At 30.8% G+C, this 23,322-nt stretch overlaps 2 protein-coding genes across 3 annotated transcripts; one reads left to right on the forward strand and one right to left on the reverse strand.

Moving 5' to 3' along the window:
- Nucleotides 4,024–12,701, forward strand: LOC109325640 (nucleolar complex protein 3 homolog). Of its 2 annotated transcripts, none has more exons than XM_019558118.1 (13): nucleotides 4,024–4,256; nucleotides 4,970–5,139; nucleotides 5,252–5,445; nucleotides 5,962–6,170; nucleotides 6,297–6,399; nucleotides 6,652–6,815; nucleotides 7,570–7,708; nucleotides 7,819–7,995; nucleotides 8,088–8,225; nucleotides 9,436–9,764; nucleotides 10,530–10,669; nucleotides 10,801–10,898; nucleotides 12,010–12,701. In XM_019558118.1, the coding sequence occupies exons 1-13, from the start codon at nucleotides 4,096–4,098 to the stop codon at nucleotides 12,505–12,507; spliced, it is 2,520 nt and encodes an 839-aa protein (XP_019413663.1). In that variant the 5' UTR covers nucleotides 4,024–4,095; the 3' UTR covers nucleotides 12,508–12,701. The 2 variants fall into 2 exon arrangements, with proteins under 2 accessions (XP_019413663.1, XP_019413662.1); XM_019558117.1 differs by having other exon boundaries at nucleotides 8,088–8,224; nucleotides 9,432–9,764.
- LOC109325641 (auxin-responsive protein SAUR71-like) lies at nucleotides 22,299–23,007 on the reverse strand. The gene has a single exon (XM_019558119.1). The coding sequence runs from the start codon at nucleotides 22,895–22,897 to the stop codon at nucleotides 22,535–22,537; it is 363 nt and encodes a 120-aa protein (XP_019413664.1). The 5' UTR covers nucleotides 22,898–23,007; the 3' UTR covers nucleotides 22,299–22,534.

The following is a 23,322-nucleotide window of genomic DNA, read 5'->3' on the forward strand; positions in this document are numbered from 1 at the left end:
AATCATGTTCAATTTCATTAAAATTGTAATCTCCAAAATTGGTGAAGCATGCATCTAAATTGGTGGATCACCCAATCACCAATTATAATTATGACGCAAGTTTAAATATGAAAGATAGAACTAGGATCTACCAAGAAGGTATAACAAGTGAGACCATCCATGGTCTGTCATGATAAGAGTTATATTTTAAATAAAATTTCATTTAATTAAATATCTTCACATATTTATGTTTTTATTAGTATGTCTATTTTATAATTCATATTGTCAACTTCACATATTGAGATAAATATTTTATTGTTATTATTATTTTTACAAATCATATAATGATTTATTATATTTCATAGTTTAATTATTGTTCATATGATGAACCTGATAATAGAGATAAAATAAATTAATCTTTATGCCACTTCTAAATACAAAATTTATAAATTAACTGAAAACTAATTGGCATATTTAAAACTAATTGATATAGAGGGGTAAAAAAGCACTAACTACTAGTACATTTCATTGACTTGAAGCATTTTAAAGTCCCATTCTTCACTGTCCAATCCATGATATGTTTCCTTTATCCTTTGTATTTTTTTCTTTGCCTTTTCCCAAAAAGTTGCACCTAAATAAAGAAAAAGAAAAAAAAAACATAGTTACTCCATGACTTGCACTATGTAGTTCTTTTTCCTTGTTTAAAAGTTTTATATAGTTAATTAACTGAGCTTAGGTTCAATTTCTCCTTCTCCTTAAATTTTGATATGGGAGACATCTCATCTGTACAGTTATGTTCAAATTCCACCATCATTATCGCCAAGTGTCTAGATCAGTTGAGTTATCTGAAAAAAGTTTCAATTTAGAACTTCTAAAAATACAATGTATTAAAAATTAGATAGAGAACTTTGTGTAATTTGATCTTGTGGCTGGAATTTGATTAGTTAAAGCTTCTTGTCTTGTAACGGTATTGGATATTATTTTATACTATCAAATAAAGTACTTGCCAACAATTGTGAAGATAAAATAGGTGTCAAGAGGTTTCACTTAGTAAAGTCTAAGAATGAAGTTTAAGAATGGAATAGATGTATATAATGTTATTTCCGCGAGAAATCAATAACATAAGAACAAAATCTAGAGGACAATCATATATAAATATAAGATCCGCAAGAAATCAATAACATAAGAACAAAATCTAGAAGACAATCATATATAAATATAAGATCCACAAGAAATCAATAACATAAGAACAAAATCTAGAGGACAATCATATATAAATATAAGATTTCAAAAGTCAGAATTGTGAATTTTTATCACTAGCACCTTTCCATTAAGTTAACAGGGCAATGGGTTTGATTCCAAATCATCTTTAACTTATTTTTGCCTGCAAAATTTTGCACCATCCTTTTTTAGGCATGTACTAACATTGATCATTGATAATTCAACTACTATATTGTCCGATAACATATGCTACAAAAATAATATTTTATTTATTAATGATTGAATTATAAATGATACATGTTACTTTTTTATGATATAAGAGAATTTTTTGGTACACATGATATAAGAGAACGAGGATATATTATTACTCACAAAAGAAACCTTTAGCAAAACTTAGGATACATAAATGCCCTATGGTGGCCTTCTCCCTCCCACATTAAAATGCCTCCCAAATTTGTTATAGAACCAACAAGTTATGCTGAAAGTGATAACCATTTAAGGTCACTGGCCTTAATAAAAAAAGAATAGCCATTGTCGATATTGTTTAAAACTATAGCCTAATATCAGCAACACATTAATCTCAGATTGTGACTAGCACCAATCCAGATTTGATTTGATTTGATTTGTGTACGTGTGTTTACAATTTTTAGCCATTTTTCTTGCTCTACCTCAAGCGGGTGTGATAACTCAAAAGGGAAAGTAATATACTTCTTTTGATGTTGAAAAAAGTGTCTACCTCCACTTTTATCAATTGGATGTGTTTAATGGTTGCATGAAACTAGTTAAGGCCATTTACTAGACCAATTCATTAATAGACCTAACAAACATTAAATGGCCAATTTAATTTTGTTATCATAGTCTTTAAAGTTGCCCACCTAACTTCTCATGTGATTTTGATGTTTATTCTTTGAATTCTGTGGAGTGGTAGATATAGCACAACCCTTTACTTGCACTATTAAATTTTCAACTAAATGTACTGCTTTTGGTCTTTTGAATGTACTAGTAAACATAACTTGCATGTTTGAACATAGGACAAGTTCTGTTCCTTAGAATGTAGGCACAACTACTAAGGCAAATAATATCTTTATGTAGGAATATCATTGCATTATTGAAAGTCTAGGAGAAAATTTGACTCTAATGCAACATAAAGTCTGCATTATTGATAGAAATGATTTTGTTTAATCCAGGGAGTCAACTATGTGATATTAATGTTTGATCATTGTTGCATTAGAAATAATATTTCATGTTCCTTTTGTTTTAGCATTTTATTTTGTTCCACTTATCTTAATATTATAGAAACTCAATACTGGATTATCTTTTTCCTACAATTTAATCTTTAGCCATTATACCATGTTTTTCATCTCTTAGTCTCATTAATTGTACTAGTCATAATATATATATTTTTTTTGTTTCCGACAGCTATCCTCGCACTAGAGGCAATTATGTCCGAGCCGGAAACATTCACATGTATGTGAGGGTAAATCTCCCAGTGAATATTTCTCGCAATGGAGGCAATCATGTCCGAGCCGGAAACATCCACAGGTATGTGAGGCTCACTCTCCCAATGAATATTTTTTCAATCCACAAAACTTGAACCCGAAACCTTGCACAAGGAGAATCAAGCATATACTAGTTGAACCAACATTCATAATATATATTTAGCCATTATATAATGTTTTTCATCTCTAAGTCTCATCAATTGTATTAGTCATAACATATAGAGTACATGTGTTCAATATATTACCTCCTCCGTTTTAATACATAACTTTAAATGAAAAGTTTATGAGAATTGGATATATAATTTATGTCGAGAAAAGATTAATATGATTAATTATGAGACATAACATGGGAGTATTTTAATTAAATGTAATCATATAAGACATTAATCTTAAAAAAAGTATAGTGGTATACGATTAAGGTAAAGATGAACCAAATAGCTTTTTTTTGAGCCCACTCACCGAAATAAGAAAAAATTACCTCAGATGGGTTCATCAATCGTCATTTAATACAGTATGATTCACATGCTTACGTATTAAATGTTTAAAATTCAAGTATCACTATGATCGTGAAGTGCATATCATAAATAAATTTCCGAATTTATAAATAAAATAAAAAATTCCGAAGACCCATTAACTCAATATCTACAAGTTTGGATCACTGTGAATTTAGGCCCTGGTATGAGTATATGGATGGCGATCTGAATTAGCTTTGGGCTGGGCTTACCTCATACTCAATAATCCAAGCTTGTTTTTTTCCTATATTCTTGTAGTAAAAATTTTCTACCGGTAAAAAACTCACTTTCTACTGGCAAAAAGTTAGTGAAGTTAGACTCCCGCAAATTAATGATGTATCCGAAAGTGATTAGTTCTTTCCAAAAAATAAGGATATTATTGATAATACAAAAATATTAAGATGTTATATGATTTTCGAATGAGACTTCTCTCCAGTAACGGAGAGAAAAATGATTGTTTTTTTTATTATTTTAAAGTAAAATTATAATCAAGTTTAATTAAAAAGGATATAAATATTATTCTTATTGATATTTCATTTTACTTCCTTCCCCATTAATTAATGGAGAGAAGTCTCACTCTCATTATTCATATAAATTATATAAATATTAATTTATTTTAGTAATCTTACATATCTATTAAATAAATTCTTAGAATTAAACTTGACCTCTTGAAGTTTTACATTTTACTGTTTTTGGAGTTTTATTAGGCATTTAGGCTTTTATGACATATAAAAATGAAAATAACAAGAACCCATAATAAAATAAAAATAGATAAAATAATATCCTCAATGCCTTAAACCCTAATAGCAATAAACCCTAATAGCAATAAACCCTAACAAATCCATTTCTTCATCCATCCATTCATTCATCTGCTGTAGTGACCGATGGGGAAGAAACAGAAGCAGAAGATTATTCTTCCGCCGGAACTCCCACCGGAGATTCCCGACGATGAAGTTGAAGTTTCCGACGAGGATGTCCAATTCGTGAAGGACAATCGCGGCTATGCCTCCTTGCTTTCCACCCTCGACACTCAATCTATCACCAAGTTCGATTCTTTCTTTCAAACCCATTTCTAATTTGTGTCGTTTTTTGTTTTGTTTCAATTATAACTAAAGCACCCTTGTTTTGAGATTTTGTCTTACAATTTATTAAAAATGAAAAAAAGCTTAAATAAATTTGCCGATTTAGCCACTTAAGAAGCTTTTTGGGGTAGCGAAGCTCATATTAGTAACTAGTAATGAGAAAATTGGCCTTATCCATGTTGATTGTATTGTAAGCTTTCGCTTATTAGCTGCATGCTTAAGAGGTGTTTGAAAGAGCTTAGTTGGGCTCTTAAAAGCACAGCTTATCTTATAAGCTCTTCTTTTTTTGCTTATTTAAATAAGCTTGTTTCCGCTTATTTCAAAGGGCTTGTGGATTAGACGTTTAATTAAGCTGTTTAGGTTAACATGGCGTCAGTTCAAGGTTCAAGGATTTCATTTTTAACAATTTATAAAATGGAATTTTTTGTAGATTATCACTCAGAAATTACCTTATCAGTAAGCTTTTCCCCAAACATTATAGCGTTTTAGATGGTTGTGGAATGAACTTTTTGAGCATGCCACTTGAGTATGCACTGTTTATATTTTCAGCCACCTGCACAGTGTGGAAAAATGAAATCTCTTGTAAATAACAGTTTGGCTAGCTTTTTAGTGCATTGTTGTTGTGAGTTTTGTGTGATGGGGTTACTTAGGATATGTCTTTCTTGTGTATGATAAGGCATGTTACTCGAGTTGCTGATGCCAAAGAGGATACATTGGAGAAACTCTACGAGGAACGCTCACGAAAGAGTGCTCTCAAGAAAGAGAAAGAAGAAACAGGTCTCCAGGTTGATCGTGTTGATGCTCTACCCATCAAAACCTTGGATGGAAAGCTCTATTACCGGACAGGTGTCTAGTATTTTTCAATATAAATTTCTTGCATTGTTGTCACCGGGCCATTCTTTTCTTTCTTTTCATTAATTTCTATGGTAATAACACATGATGTTGTCACATTATGCAGCTAAGAAGACAGAACCAGAAAACGGTCCAGGTGAAGAGGAAGCTGAAGAGGACGGTAATGCAGACAAAGGTCTAATGAAGCTAACCAAGTCTGAGAGGAGAGCCAAACTTAAGAAAATGAAAAGAGAGGAGAAGAAACAAGGGAAAGAGGTGGCTAAAGCAGAAGTTCAAGAAACTCCACAAGCAGCAGTACTGGTATTGTCAATCAGATTGACTAGATTATTTTATCTCCTTACTTTTTCACTTCCAATACTTTATCAATTTTCCGATGGAATGCCTTATATAAAAAAGAGCCAATGGATGACCCTGAAGTAAAGTAGAACTGTAGAATTAATTGCCCACTTGCAATTGTTTATGATTTTTCCGATGAATTACACCTTTTCACCATGATTAGCTTAAGTTAATGCAAATGAAAATGTTCATAGTATATGTAAATTTGATTATTTGGTTTGCTGTTATTTTTAATGTATTCAATTGTCTTTCTACTTTTCATTGTTAAGTTGCTAAGGTTATCTTTGTTCTATGTCTAATTATCAATTTGTCATAGCATGCCACTTCAACAATTATGTCCATCGAAGATAAAAGTAAAATTTTCTTCATGAGTTGTAAATTTTATGTATAATCTTGACTTGTCACCTTTGTTGAGTGGAATTGAGATTGTTGAACTCAATGTTGTACATAATTTTTGGTATGCTATATTTTCATTTTTAGGCAGAGGTAAAAGAAGATCTCACAGCTGAGGAGACATTTGATAGTAAAAAGCGTAAACTTGCAGAGTTGGGAGATTCCTTGCTAACAGACCCCGACTCCAATATTAAATTTCTGAAGGATATGCTACAGCTATGTAAAGATAATGATCCTACCATTGTCAAACTTGGACTTCTTTCCCTCTTGGCTGTTTTCAAAGATATTGTCCCTGGGTATGCCTAATAGCTATATATTATATAATATAGTGCACATTTGATATGTAATGGTAATTTGTGTTCAGTCTGCTTCCACACCAATACTATGATTGATGTTTAACATTAATGCTTGTGATGTGACAGCTATCGAATTAGGCTTCCCACTGAAAAGGAAATGGAAATGAAGGTTTCAAAGACCATTAGGAAGATGCGTTATTATGAATCAACTCTTCTTTCTGCATACAAGGTTCATATTCACACTTGAATGTGATCTATTTACCTTTCCTACATGATTTAGCTGAAAACATTACTGTCAGACATGAATTCCAGTTACAATGCTTGCATTGGTGCTTGTTTTCGTGTTCTTGAACCTACTTTTCACATTGGCCAAAACCGTAGGATATATTATTTGAGATTATTATAATATATGAATCTTATTTATCATTCATTTATGCAACTAAGATGCTTTTCCCTTGCTCCTGTTGATGAATGTTGTCAGGGGTACCTGCAAAGGCTGATGATATTAGAAAAGAAGCCCTTATTTCAACATGTTTCAGTTCGTTGTATTTGTAGTTTGCTTGATGCAAATCCCCATTTCAACTTTCGTGAAAGCTTGTTGGATGCCACTGTCAGGAACCTAAACTCCACTGATGAGGCCATAAGGTCCGGTTGTATCCATGCTATTGGCCATTCTTCATTACTTTCCAAAATTTTGTGGAATTTCGTTTGAAATAGCATGACATGAGTCATTAGTTTTTTAAATGTCATCTTAATTTTAGGCTGAAAATAATGAGCAGAAATGGAAATTTTTCTGCCATTTGGGACATAAGGGGGTTTATAATATGGGGGTAATATTTCCATGTGATTCTAGTAGTGTTGGGGAGTGTGTTGGTGCTTTTGGTAAGTTCTGCATATCGTGTCTTCTTAGACGATGCTGACTGTGAAGGATGTGAATATTATTGTTGAAGTTGCAGTGAAACCTTAAAAAATTTCGAACATCTCTTCTTCAACTTTTAAAACTACATGCTTCATGGATCTAGCACTGGAAATTGTTGCCACATCCAATAACTTAAATCTTGTTTCATTCAACCATTAACATGTCTCTAAACACTGCAATGATAGTTCTTTTATTATATTCTTATAAAAAAATTCACTTATCCCTGGAAGCTGAATTATGAAACACAAGCACTGTTTTAATTTTAATTTCTCTAGTATTTGAAATACATCAAATTTGGTTTTCTTAGTTGTTCTATTTAGCATCATTGACCCCTGAATCTTATAACAAAACTGAGTTTCCTCTTATTTTCTTTCTCGGGTAATACATTTCGTAGCTTATAATCTGTTTTCTGTTTCCTAAGTTTTATGCTATTATATTTAGTATTAAATATTTAATTAAGATTCCTTGTTTGTTTAACAGGAAACCTTGTTGTTCTACAATCAAGTCACTATTTACAAATGAGGGTAAACATGGTGGTGAAGCTACTGTGGAGGCTGTTCGTTTGATTGCTGATCATGTTAAGGCTTATAATTGCCAAATGCAGCCTGATTCTGTTGATGTATGTGTCCCACTCCCTCATTTCTTCTACTTTTTGTGCGGGAGTTTGTTTTATTTCAACATAAACTGTTTAGTGATGTTTGCTCTTTTCTGTTTTCTATGCTTCTACAGGTTTTTTTGTCTCTTTCATTTTATGAGGATCTTGGGAAGCCTGAAAAGGCAGAAGAGGATCAGAAAAATAAATACAAGAAAAATAAGAAGAGAAAAAATTCTGAGGCATCAAATCAGTTGCCGGAGAATGACAGAAAGAAAAGTAGGAGAGAGTTGATCTCTAAGACAAGAGAGGAGGTCCATATTTTCTATAAGATGCACTTTATTCTGATTCACTGGTTGCTCTGGTTTTTGGCAGAAATGAGGCTATAATAATTTTATTTTGGTAGGTTGAAGCTGATTACAAATCTGCATCGTTTACGCCAGATGTTATGGAGCAGAGACAGATGCAAACTGAAACACTCTCTGCCGTATTTGAGACATACTTTCGCATTTTGAAGCATACGATGCAATCCATAGTTGCTAGGTGTGTTGCATTGGTGATTTTCGGTTTATAACCCCCATTTATCCATTGATGATACTTAATCATGATAGTGTTGTCTGGTTTAAATGTTAATACATGCTCGAAGAATCTAAATCCACCGTCAGATTCTTGATCACAATTCAACTGCAATCAATGTTCTAATAAATATTTAACTGACAAGTATGTGTTATACTATCTGCCCAATAGTTTTTGCAGTTCTTGACTTGTTCTTTATGATCAGTTGTGTGCTATACTTATAATTTCAAATTTGCAACCATTACATGCCTGTGACTTCTGCATATTTTTACATTACTTGCTGTGGTTGGTTGACGCTTGTCAGTATGTTTTCATTAAGGAAAGCTGGTAACAATGGGAACAAAGGAAAGAAAGGGACTGAGGGGGTATTTAAATTTGTACCTTTTTCTTAGAACCATGATCTTTTTAACTTGTTTCTTTATTAAAACTAATATTGTTTCATGAATTAACACTTGTTGAAACAAAATAACTTAGTTTATGCACTTGCTCTCTGTAGCCTTAATTTTATTTTCCCCATGAATGCTAATGAGGACAGGTCATTGCGTATTCATTGATATTTGTTAGAATATATGAATTATCTCACAATACCTTAAATTATATCTCATAATATCTAGAAGATATTTGAATATTGAGAGGATATCTTGTATTGTCATGATTATATCTAGAAGATCTCTTATTTATCAGGAGTATAATATTAGTATTAATAGGGACTTGTGTTATGTCATTTGTATGATATCGTTCACAGTAATATCAACACCATTTACTATGTTGAGTGTTCATTTTTCTCCTTCTATACCTAAAACCCTATAATTTCAACAATATTTCGCATATCTGGAACCTTTTCAGTGGAAGTTCTTTTATCCATCATTCATTTATGTGAACTTCACGGGTTACTTGTGTTCGTGCTTGCTTGCATGAGCAAATGTGCATCTACAAGTAGGATTAATTGTATTAGAGCTGCTTGGATATCGAACCTGGGAAGGAACACAACAGTTTAATAGAAATCTTCAGTTTAAAGATGTTTGGATATCTCGTGTTTGGTTTCAGAATTTGCAGTTCTGTGCGACCTTTTTATTTTATTTTTGCATATAGTTTTTGTTTAACTGAACTTTTGCATGAGATTTTGTCAATTTCTGTCTTGATAATCATAGTTTTCCCTTACTTTCATGCTCAGGCCTCCTGAAGCAAATTCTGGTGCATTAGCCACTGCAGTTGAGCCCCACCCACTACTTGCTTCTTGTCTTAAAGGGCTGGGAAAATTTGCACATCTGATTGACCTTGATTTCATGGGTGATCTAATGAAACATCTGAAAATTCTTGCTTCTGGCAGTATCAACCCAGGGAGCACTTCTGAGAATGGTTCTAAATGTTTGACTGTGTCGGAACGTCTCCAATGCTGCATTGTTGCTTTTAAAGTGATGAGGAACAATCTTGAAGCCTTGAATGTTGATTTACAGGACTTCTTTGTCCATCTTTACAATCTTATAGTTGAATACAGGCCAGGAAGGTTTGAATGAAAATACAATCTTCTTAATAAGTGTTTTCATTCTTAATGATTATTGTGTTGCTATTTCTGAAAAATTACATAGCATGCAAGATAGGGCAATTCAGCATGTGTGTTTCTGTCGGCTTGCTTTTATAATTATTCATGTGAAGTAAGTAACAGTTGTTAGCTATAAAGCCATTCACCATCCTTACCCTATCAACTTAGGTTTTTGCGGGGTGTAGTTCTTGACAATCATAATAACAAATTATACTTTTAGAGATACAATGCGTTCATGGGTTTCTGCCTAACAAAACCTACACAATTATAGTTAGGAGTTCAGTCTTCGCCAGTTGCCGCCTAATTTTTCTAATCAAGTTATAATCTCAGCATAAGGTAGAGTTTCTTTGTGCATTGTCAGCATTTGAATACCAAACGACTTTTTCAGGAGTGGGGCATGCTAGAGATGCAAATCATTCCAGGCCTTCACATAACCACTTTTGCTTGTAGAATAGTTAGTTTCTTGAGATATACTTTTTTCTTTCTTGCCAAATTGATTGATCATTTCATTTCATATAAGCACACTGAGATGTAGGGCTTAAATATTCAGCTATATGTACAAAGTGCATTTGTGTTTAGTTTTTATGTTTCTGGGGTTGTTTGGGTTACCATTTCAAGTAGTCTTGCACAAGGAAATGCATCTTATTAGTATTTAGTACATTTTTCTGTTTGGTTTTGATGTTTAAGTTTATTCTTTTTAAATTATATGCTTCCTTTTTTATTAAATAGAGATCAAGGAGAGGTGTTAGCAGATGCTCTGAAGATAATGTTGTGTGACGATAAGCAACATGACATGCAAAAGACTGCTGCATTTATAAAACGTTTGGCAACATTGTCATTGTGCTTTGGATCTCCAGAGTCCATGGCTGGTATGTTTTGTTATTTTTATATCAACCTTCAACTTTCCACGTGCCACTACCTTAGGAAAAAATTGAGAAAAAAAGAAGAGAAAGGAATGAATCTTTGACTAAATATGTAGTTTCCTTTGGACCTGTTTCAGCCTTGGTCACAGTAAAGCATCTTCTTCAGAAAAATGTTAAGTGCAGAAATCTGTTGGAAAATGACACTGGAGGTGGATCAGTTGCTGGCACAATTCCAGTAAGCTTGTCACTTTCATGTATTTTCGTTTGCATTGAAAAACTTATTATTTTCTTCTCCACTCATTATCTTTTTTTCATAGTTTCTCCCTGTCTTATACTCTAAAAGAATTCAATTAAATTGGAAGTTGGTGTACGAAAGGAGTATAGATGTCAAGATATCCTCCTAAGGACTCATATTAAAAACTAAGGGAAAATATGGATACACTAATTACTATACTCCAAACTAGAAGGTATCCGTTGATTATTAACATCCATTAATCGAAACCTCTTCAAGAGAACTCCACTACTGTAAGCCCATGAATGCTAAAAAGGCATGTTTAAGACGAGGCTTGTTTATCTTGAAGTTACAAAATATGAAATTATAACTGGTGATGCTTGACATGGGTTTGATAATATACATAGTCTAATCGATAATCTTTATTATATAAGTAAAGTTGCTAAGTATAAGGTGAGTTTGGCGCAATGGTAAGGTTGTTGCTTAGTGAACATGAGATCACATGGGTTCAAATCCTGGACACAGTCTCTCCGCTTGCAGAGGTAAGGCTACGTACATCTACTCTCCCTAGACCTTACTAAGTGGGAGTCTCGTCCACTAGGCTATCCTTTTTATTAGTTTAGTTCCTGTTTTAAGGTTGATGAACATTATAGGGTTGAAAAACAGTTAAGATGAAAGGGCAGGTGCTACATTGGCAACAATGATGTATGTATCAGGTGGTAAAATGATGACCCCAAAGGCTTTAGAAGTCCAAAAACAGCTCTGTTCAGCTTCCTCATCGATAAATGCCTGGAAAACTGGAAAAGTGAATGGGCTGACATGCTGAGTATAATATAGCTCATTAAAAGTGAAAAAAGGCATTACAGTGCAGGCATTCTTATAGTTTGTTTTCAAAATCATATTCCTACAGTCCATAAGGCATTCTTTTTAGATATCTTATCTTTCAAAAGAAAAACCGGGTGAATGTAATTTTGCTAGGGAAAGGGTCTATGTCTAAAATGTTAAATGATGAGTTTAATTGTAATATATCCTAGTAAAAGACCATTCTTTTTCTTATCTGTGTTTTTCATCAAATAGTAAGGACTGTAACTAACTATGCTTCTCTGATGTGCAGAAATATCTGCCATATTCCACAGACCCCAACTTAAGTGGTGCCTTTGCCACAGTACTTTGGGAACTCAATCTTTTGTCCAAACATTATCATCCAACTATATCTACAATAGCCTCTGGCATTTCAACCATGAGTGCTGCAAATAACCAACTCCTTCTCTCTAAGTCCTCTCCTCAACAAGCTTTTAAGGACCTGTCTCTTGAACAGGAATTAAGTTTCCCACAAGTTGGCAGCATGAAATTAAATAACAAGAGGAGAAAAACAAATCTTTCTGCTACATCATCTTCCATTGGTTCTACAACAGTTGTGAGTTCCTTCAATGAGGATGAGTTGCAAAAGAAGCTTAGTTCCCATTTTATGATTCTTCATGACATCAAGGAGAATGAAAGGTTGAGAAGTGAGTTGGATAAAACTACACAATCTCTACTGCTATATGAACAATATAAGAAACAAAAGAAGCAACGATCAAAAGCAAAAAGTAAATTATCAGCTGTTGTTTAGTGATGTATAAGGCCTTATGTTCCCAGAATTTCTAAGCAAGCTGCCATATAACTAGATGTCACGAGTTCAATTTTTGGAAATAACTTTCCATTTTCGGGTAAGGTTATTTACCCTTCTGGTAGTAAAACAATTGAGACTCTCGTGTGTCGTGTTACTTTTTAATTTTAATTTTCATGGATTTCATTATATTTTTCCAGTAATTTTATTACATAATTTTAAGACTTTATTTAATTATGTAAAACTGTTTATATTAAATTAAAGATAGTTTTCGTATAATAATAATAAAAAAATAAGTGTAGTAGTGATGGGAAAAGGAAGAGAAGAAAAAGATTTTGATTTGGGAATATCTCATCAGTTCTGTCTTCCCATACCATAGGGCATGGCAACTCAGTGTACGGAAAAGGTACTCTTATTGATTTTAGATCATTTTCTTAGTCTTAGAATCTATAACTCTTCTATACTTTATCTTCTATCTTCCCATATCATAGGGCATGGCAACTCCACTACATTATATCTTTGGCCAGTGTAAAGATGAATAATGTATTGTCGGTACAAATGTTTACATTTTTGGTACATATAATTTTTCTCTCTTATTTGAATAGGTCCCAACTGATTTTCTTTTATAAATCATTAAAAATGTTAAACTATAAAAGTCATGAAACAAAATAAAAATCTAAAACCACATGATAATGAAAGGAGTACATATACACTAACAGTTTTACATACAGGTTTTAATAAAAATTATAATATATAAAATCTCTTATTTGCAATTATGGTAAATTTGACTTTAAAGAAGTAATAAAAATAAAATGTAATGCAAAAATATAATTAATGAATGAGCAAAAAATATATGCACCAGTATTGTTAAAACCAGTGTTATTAAACTCGGACCGGTTAATGACTCGGTCTGGGTACTGGGTCAATGAGTCATTGATCCAACCAGTGGGTCAATGGTTGGATCGGTTAACTCGGTTTACATTAAAATTCTAAAAATTAGTGATACTGTATGACAACATTTAATAATTGATACTCAAAATTTAAAAACATTAGTGTACCTAATTAAACAATCAATAAAGAAAATTTTAATACTATAAAATGACACAAGGAATTTGAAAAAAATATCAAATAATATATAAACTATGCTTTAACTACAACAAAAATGGACAATAAATTTAAAATTTAATTAAACAACAAAGATTTCGTTATAACATAAGATAACAAATGACAAAGATAATTACATATAAATTAAAAATATTTGACTTTTTCACCTCATCAATTTGGTTATTTTTTTAATTTTGATTGACTCGGCCGGTCCAACCGATCCGATCATCCAAATCATCAGTTTTACGTTTAAACTAACTGAGTTAAACCAATTTTGATACAAAACCGGTTAGATGAGAGACTCAGACCGGTTAGATGACCGGTTCACGGTTGAACCGGTCTGACCGGCCGGTTCGAGCCGAGTTTTATAACACCGGTTAAAACTGTTTCATACTTGCAGGTCGAACTAGTAAATTAGAGCATCAGTATGGTACAATAATTATATCAGTCATATAATTATACCGATCAAAATTGGCTAAAATTGGTCAAAATCTTTCGTATCATCCAGTTTTCAATTGAACGTACTGGTCATACCGACCGGTATTTATTTAAAACAAATTTTTTAATGAATATAAAAAATATCAATTTTTTATTGATTTTTCAACAAATATATTATAACGTTATATCAAATTTCGCTGGTATGCAGTTTAATTATTGAACTACAGATTGAACCGCTATACAATTATACCAGTATCCTAACTGGTTTGGTATGCACGATAAAAAAAATTTATATTGTCAATACATTATCTACTATTTATATTTGATCATAGTTGACTTTTAAATGCAAATAATATAAATGAATGACCTAATAATTTGTTACTACTCATATATATTACATTCTTATTTAATTGTGGATTACTATCAGAAATTATGCTGAACGAGAGCACAATTTTATAATACTAAAACTATAAAGTCATGGATGAATAATAGGTAGTATATCCAATCAAATTTAATCATTAGTTTCTCTTGAAGTAATTTAAATGAATAATAGGTAGTATATAAATCTTTACACTTATTAATATTACACTTTATATCAATCCGACCATCCCTAAAAAAACCAAGAAATGATTTGCAAAGAGAAAATTTTGAAGGAAAACAGTGGCCACTTGTTAAAAGGAAAATTTTCATCATGTCGAAATTGGGAAAATGCAAAACTTTTTACTGATAACTTCAACCATGGTCGCAGTCAAGATGTCTAAACAACTTGAAAGAAACTTAGGAGACGTTTTTGGAAGAAAATAAAAATATTAGATTATCAAAGAATTAATATAATTAAAATTTATTTTTAATACTTTTGCCTGGAAAAATATTCCTTGTCACTTGCTACTTGGATAGGCTTGCTATGCATCATTTTTTTTGTTTCTCACAGGTATCCTCATATTATATGCAATCATTTTCGAGCTGAGAATATCCATAAGTATGTGGGGCTAACTCTCCCAGCAGACATTTTTCTATCTACAAGACTTGAACTCAAGACTTTGCTTAACATGTACCACTTGAACCAACATCCGTTGGTTGCTATGCATCATTTGTCAATAATTAGATGTTGTATTCAAAAATTAGTTTTTATTAATATGACTAATTCATGTTTTTATTCCCTTCAATTAATATTTCCAGTCAATCGATGTAGATCCATTTGGTAATAAAATAAATTAATGTACATAAAATTTTGGAAATGGTGAACACAAACTAAAACTTGAAAATCATCTTATAAATAATTTTTGATGAAATAGTAGGATGATATTTAACCTAAAATATTAGGAGGCAACATTACTCTAAGCAATAATTTTATTTTATATACCTTCAAGTTGTGTGGTTATAGTTGCTGCTTAATTAGTTGCACATTAAAATATTAATATGACGAGTAAAGGTTACTCACTCCCACCCACTTCATTGTTATCCCTATATACAACCCACTTATATGTACAAAGGTGGAACTTTTTTGGAGCAAGTGGGGTCAACTGCCCCTGGAAATTATTTTTTAAATTATTGATCTACTATTTTTTAGTGTAATATTTATATATGGTTAGTGTAAATATTTATACATAGTCAGTATATCGTCAATCATTCATTTATATTACTTTTTTTCAATAGTCAACTATGATAAAATGTAAATGGTGGATGATGCAGTGACAATGTACATCAATGCCATTTTTCTCTTATTTTTATCTTTTTACCTACACTCAAATAATGTCTTCATGAAAATTATTATTTGAGCTCACATTTTTCTTCAATTTAGTGGTTGATAAAAATGTGCAATATAATTTGTGTGGTCATTCTAAATATTATAGATAATGAATAAATTCTCTTACATATGTATCTGTTGATATTGCTTATAAAATACTATGACTCCATTTGAGTTCGCTGCAAAAGTCATAAGATCGTAAGAATTTCTATAAATCATTTAAATATTGAAAACATATGTATTTTTGTGCAAAATTTTTATCATGTGGATTTCAATGAGAAAGATAAAAAAATTGAGATGTCACTTTCAATATTTTATTGTTGATGTCGTTAGTCATTTATGTTTCAGAAACTCTCAACCATTTCTGAGTTAAATACAAATTTGACAATATGAGGAAAATAAATGCATATTATTTACTTGATGGAGTTGTTCATTTTATATAAACAAAATTATATAGTAAGATAAGATAAATTTCTTGCAGATGACATGATAATTTTTATTGAAAATAAAATAACTGAACATTTTACCTCTAATTTAATAATCGATGAATTCAAGACACTTTATATGAATGTATATTTTTAATGTCTTTAATTTTTTATTATCTCTATTTATAATTAATATGTTATTTTGAAACAATTATATATTTATATATTATTACTCATCTTAATTATAGTTTATAGTTAGATATTATTGTCCTGCTAGACTTTGGAAGAGTGTTTTGTGCCAAATTCATCCAAATTCATCCAAATTCTTGTGGGGTCGTTTTGAAATACAGAAGCCGAAGAAATAGACAAATCTTGCACTACAAACTGCCCGTGACTATTTTTGGGGCTACTAGGTAAGACTTTTCAATGGTATTGTTGGAAAGCATAAGCCAACAAATTTAACTGCCATATCCTATAAAATTGTACAGGGGAGTACAATGTTTTTTGTTTTGTTTTTTAATTCAATAAAGAGTAGTAGAGATGACAAATGGATGAATGAAAAGTTATTTATTGATCCATATAAATCCATTTTAAGTTATCCAATTCATCCATATCAAATTGATTTCAATCCATTCAATGTATATCCAATCCATTTGATTTTTTTATTGGAACTAAAAAAATCTATTGAAGAAAAACATTATTTTAATAACTGTTGTTTCAACTAAACAGTTTTTAAAATCACCTTTTTTTAGAAAAACACTTCTAAAATCATTTAGAAAATAATTTTTTAAAATTGTGATTTTTTGAATTTTTATAGAAAAATATTTTTTTTCTAAACTTCTATGAACATGTGTTGTTTATGGTTGTACATGTAAATTATTTAACAAATATTTTCAGAGTATAATACCTATGCATTGTCTGTTTAAATATTTATACATAATTACTATATCATTCATCATTCGTTTGGTTTACTTTTTTTTTATTAGTCAATGATAATTAAATATAAACGGTGGATGATATAGTAATAGTGTATAAAACTCATATATTGGTCAGTGTATACATTTTTATCATACATTTACATGTTATGTACTTAAGAATAAAATTTTAATTTTAACTACATACACATTTCCTATAATTGATATGAATTTAATAAAATATTAAAAGTTGGAACGAGAATCATTGATGAATTTGCTTGAATTTAGTTTTCATAAATATTAAATGCAATTGAAAAATGCAAACAAAACCATTTTTTTATTTTTATTTTTAGATAGATTGGATATTCATGTAAATAAATATATTCATGGATATCCATTGGATATAATGAACGAATTTGAATTCATCTATTATCAGCAATATTTATTGGATTACATCTATTTAAATCCATTAGCTCTAACAAATGAATTTGGATGAATTGTGGATATTTTTGCCATCTAAAGAGTATTATTATCTTTCCTTCATTTTAGACTTAAAATCACAATTTTCTCACTTCTCTCAATTATTACTTGCACTACTATATAAACCCAATCACATGCAATACCAAAATCCATATAAAATATCCCATATATACATACCGAGCATTCTATGACATTGATTTCAGAAGACTTTATAAAATAGATAAGGATGTTATGTCTCCAAACACATCCTCATGTTTGTCCTGAAACAATTAAAATATATCGTGTTAATTAAAAAAATTAAATATTAATGATTTTTTTCTATTTTTGATTTATTTTAATTGATTTGAGACAAACTTAGAGAGTTGGAACAACATATTTTTATTCGTATGCATTATAAACATTTTTATTTTGGTGATGTTGCTCATTACTCAACCATAAATTCATTTAATTTATATGGTACTTTAACTTATATATGGAACCCCTTCTCGCAAGGAAGGTTGCTATTTGAATATAACACAGCATAGTCATCATATACGTATTTTCTGAGATCTTTTTCAACTATAGCAAAAAAAATTATAAAGGAAAGGAAGAAAAAAAAATGAGATTTTTGATGCATTGTTCTTTTTTTTTTCTTTAACCAGTATCTTTATAGCAATCATTAATGGGGACCCAAAAACATTATTCAAAGTTGATTAATATTTAATTGTTGCCCAAATAACACTAGCTACCTAGTGGTCATAAAATTAAAATAGCATTTCCTTAAACAACTGAAGTGAGATTGAAGTATTAAGACTATCACATGGAATTAAGCATCATCTGAATAATAGATCTAGAATGATGAAATATTTGAAACTAAATTTTGTTGCCATTTATATAGCTCCACTGAAGTAATTATAATAATATATGCCTGGGTTCACCCTATTTTTGTTTTATTAGTATCTATAGTAAAGACAAAGAGAGAGGGTCATCATCATAATTATTACCGATTAAAGAAAACCTAATTCATATAAATGGCATGCTTTCACGGCATTAATCATGTATATTGGCCCACATGAGGTAGGGTTTAGGTAGAGAAAAAATGACCACCAACTCACAAATAATTGTTTGTTGGGTTGCATGGTATTTAAATTCTTGATTATCCACCATGTGGTTGCTCTTATTTTTATTATATACAGTGTTTTTCTTTCTGCAAAATTCTTGAAGTTGAAAACGAAGAAATTATTACTTGTTGTAGGATTAATGATCTCAATTATATTTTTACTATTAATTTTAAATTATCAATGAACTATAAATAATTACGATTTGATTACCATCATTCCTCCTAAACTGTATAATAATTTCTCATTGAAAACAACCTTAAAAAGCTTATAATTATAAAAAAATGATCATGATGGAGAGTGATAATAATGTGTGAATTTAATTGGGGTATTCTGACTTTATATTCAGTAAATTAATCAATTTTTTAAATATAATCGGCAATGGTCATTTGCTTTTGTGATGTGTATTGGATAAAATTTGAAAACTTCAAAATGGAAAACGTTGTATATTCTTATCAAATTTGCTTTTGTGTTGTGTATTGGATAAAATTTGAAAACTTTATTCTTATCAAATTAGCTCTATAATATTATTTAAAATTAATTGTTTTGAGAGATAATAAATAATATTGAATTGAGATCAGTAGGTTACTACATTATAAGGCCAGGTAGATATGCATTTATTTTTTCCCAGATGAATACAATCTTATTTTTATTTTTATTTTTCATTTGTAGACATCAACCTAGTATTATTAAAATCGGATCGGTTAATAACTCGGTAGGGGCATTAGATCAATGAGTCACTTGTTGGACCACTAGGCCGATGGTTAGACCATTTGATTCGCTTTACATTAAAAATTCTAAAAAATTATAATATTTAGCTAACATTATTTAATAACTTTATACTCCAAATTTAAAAATATTATCATACCTAATTAAATAACTAATAAAAGAGATTTTACTACTATGAAATGTGATAAATAAGTTGAAAACATCGTCAAACAACATACGCGTCATGCATTAATTGCAAAAAGCAAACAATAAATTTATAATTGAATTAAATAACAAAACTTTTCCTATATAAGTTAACAAATGAAAAATATAACTATAGATAAGTTAAAAATATTTGATTTTAATTTAAAAATGTCATTGTTTTTAAAAAAAGAATATTTGTTTGGTTGATTTGATCCAATTGGTCTAACCATCCATATCACTAATTTTAGGTTTAAATCAACCTAGTTGAACCGAGTCAATATATTTTTATGCAAATTTGGTTAGATAAGAGGCTTAAATTGATTAAATGTCCGGTTCACAGTTGAGTGAATCAGACCGGTCCATCCGACCCCGTCTTATAACTTCTGCATCAAAATACTCACCCCTCACCTATTGCCCAATGCTACCGTATCACTTTATATATTCATTCTAATTAATTGGACTTTAATTAAGTTATATTTATACATAAAACTATTGTTATCATCATTAAAATATTAAATAAGTAAAACTGACTTGCCAGCTGAAGATGGAAATCTGTTTCTCAAAAGGAACCATCGGAATGACGAAAGTACCCTGTGACAGACCCAATACTAACAATTTTATCCTAAAACGTACTAATTTATTTGTCAGTATATGATCAAATGATATGGTTGTTAGTAGTCCCAGTTTCAACGGCAAAATTGATGAGATTAAATCAAGCCAAACAAAAAATGTGGTTTCCTAACGGAACCAGCCACCTTAGATTTGGTTCATGGGTCGATAAGATTAGAAACGGTAAGAATTGAACCGACCCACATATTTAAAAACCTAATTTCATTAATGGGGAGTTCAAGTTTTCTCTGTTTTCAAGAACTGAGACACTGTATTCAGCCTTGTCAACTCTTATTGTTTTATCTTGCCTGTTCTTAAATTGGCTACTATCATTGATCCGGAATTGAGATCACTTTTTCCAAGTATATTTCATTCCTTGTCTCGGCCAATTAAAAATTAACATATAAATAAAAAGAATAATTATTAAAAACAAAACATAACATATTTATATTATTTAATAAAATGACTAAAATCTGATAGACTAATAAAGATACGGAACAGGAGATATGAATTGACTCAAATTGATTTCACTTTTTTCTTATTTGTAGGCATATTAGTCACTATGCTTACAATGAAGTTGTCTTAACATTTTGTTCAGAAATTTTGTACTATTCTTTGTTTTGATAGAAGTATACTTTTTTAAATAATATACTTCATTTGTTCACCTTTCAATGGTGAAATACTTTACATAACCTACTTATTAGATACGTGGAATTGAATAAATTAGCAAGTACAGTAATAGTCACTTGCTATGACCAAGCATCATCCTGAATTGTAGTCATTTACTGTACTTGCTGACTACCCAGAATTGTAGTCATTGTACTCTACATCCTGATTTGACTATGTTCAATTCTGCATATGTGAATATGAGTTAGGATCCAGACAAGTGTTTCTGAAAAAAAAAAAAAAAATACAACTTCCAATAATACTTTTATTTTTTTGAATATAATAAAATTACATTTTTGACACTAAAAAAATGTGTAAAAATATGTAATTATTTCTCCATTAATAGAGATAATCCTTGTTCATATGATAATGTGTTTCCTTATTTGGCTTTTGAGTGTTTCATCTGGAATTTTGATTTAAACAAAAAAGATGAATCTTGAACCTGTTTGATTTGTTTTTTTTGTAGTAACAGAAATATGAAGCCACATACCGATTGGAATATCATATATATGATGGATGATTTAATATGTATACACTAACAACTGACAGTGTAAGTGTTTTTTACACTGTCAGTAAATCATTCGTGGTTGATTTGTGGTGTATGATATGCTAACAGTGTAAAAACTTCACACTATCAATACACAGATTTTAAACTCATATATGATACATATTTGGAACACCATATGCATTTTCTTAGAAAATGTTTTGAGGTACATAAAAATTCATATAATATAATAAATAAACATATAATTATTGTTATGAATTTTAAATTAATGAACCTATTTTCCAAAGGTGACAAAATACATATCAATGTATAAGAGAGTATATTGTATATTATGTTTATCTTTTCTACTACTTAATTGATTTAGAGTTTTTGTGTGTCTACAAGATATGGGACAAAATATTTAAGAAGATTAAAGAGTATCCAGAAAATATGAGATTTATAAATTATTTATTTTTAAAAAATAAATTCTGATAAGCTACACAAACACATAGGTTATTGAAGTATGGGTTACCAAAGTATACCGTTTGATTTGGTTTCTACGATGAAAAACATAAACCGGATCAGATCTTAGACACCAAACATCCTCAGATCAAATAAAAGCCACCCCACCTAATATCATCGAAATTACATTTCCAAGCTTCTAAGTGCCGATGGCTAAACTTGGATAATACTAACCAACAAAACTACAGACATCCTCGGTTCTATTCCACATTCCTATATTTTTCTAGTTTCATCTTAATTTTCTCGAAATACATGCATAATTACGATTATACCCTTCATCTTGCCGGAAACTTCCACAGTTTTCAACTCCGGGAATTTTTCAAATTACAAACTAAAATCACTGGAAAAAAGAAAAAAAAAACGCAAACTCTAATCCTTTCCAAAACATGTTTTTCGCGTACATTGATTATTTCCATTTAGATTTTCTGTTCGAATAAAAATGAGATATACATGCTTTTCCTTTCTCGGTCACAGACTCGCAGTAAAGAAAAAAAATACTAGCTTAAAATTTCTGTCCTTTCATCGAAGAAAGTATAGCACATATATATATATATACACACACAGAATTTTCAGGAAACTCGTGAATTTTTTGACCTCTTCTAACTAAAACGGTAAAACAAATTTCAATTTCGCTAACAAAATTCTTCCGAAGAAGAACCGATGAGATCGTGAAGCTCACGCGAGTCAAGGCCGAGTCGAAGCGCTTCAAGGACTCGTTCGAAGACGATGACGTGGCAAGGAATTCGGAGAACTCCTTTCTGTTCGTAACCGTATTCCTGAGCCGACTGGTTAAGAAGCTTCTGGAAAACCGGATGGTTCAGCAGTTCCGCGCTCACCACGAACCGTTCCATCTCTTCTCCCACGTACACCGGGATGTGTCCCTCGGGGACATCGCTGTTACGGCGGCGGCGGCGCGTGGTGTATAGGTCGGACCGGAGGAGAGTGTAGCGGGAGGAATCGGTGGCTCGGGAGAGCTTGCGGATGAAATGCTTCATGAATTTGTGAGCCAGATTGGGGAAACAGTGGAGAGAGAAAGAGAAAGGTTTTGGAAAGAAGAGAGAAGAGTGAATGAGAAAAGTGTGGTGGGTGGTGTGGAGTGAGAAGAGGGAGGAAGTAATAAATATATAGAGAGAGGGAGAGTTAGCGTGGATGTGTAAATTGTGTGATAAAGGATATAAGGAAGAGGTTATGAATGATAATGATGAGGGAAGTTTTAGAGGTACAGGTAAGCGTACTTGCTAGGTACAATATTAGGGGGAATGTATAATAGTTTTATCTTTCATTTTCTTTTTCAATTATGATTTATTTATAAAATGTTAAAAAACTTATTTTGGAGTAAGTGAATTTCCTTTTCTTATTCTTTATAAAAATATAATCTAAATATTTGATACATGATATATTAAATATATATAAATTTTTA

This window comes from Lupinus angustifolius, chromosome LG13, assembly GCF_001865875.1.
Source record: "Lupinus angustifolius cultivar Tanjil chromosome LG13, LupAngTanjil_v1.0, whole genome shotgun sequence".
NCBI lineage: Eukaryota > Viridiplantae > Streptophyta > Magnoliopsida > Fabales > Fabaceae > Lupinus > Lupinus angustifolius.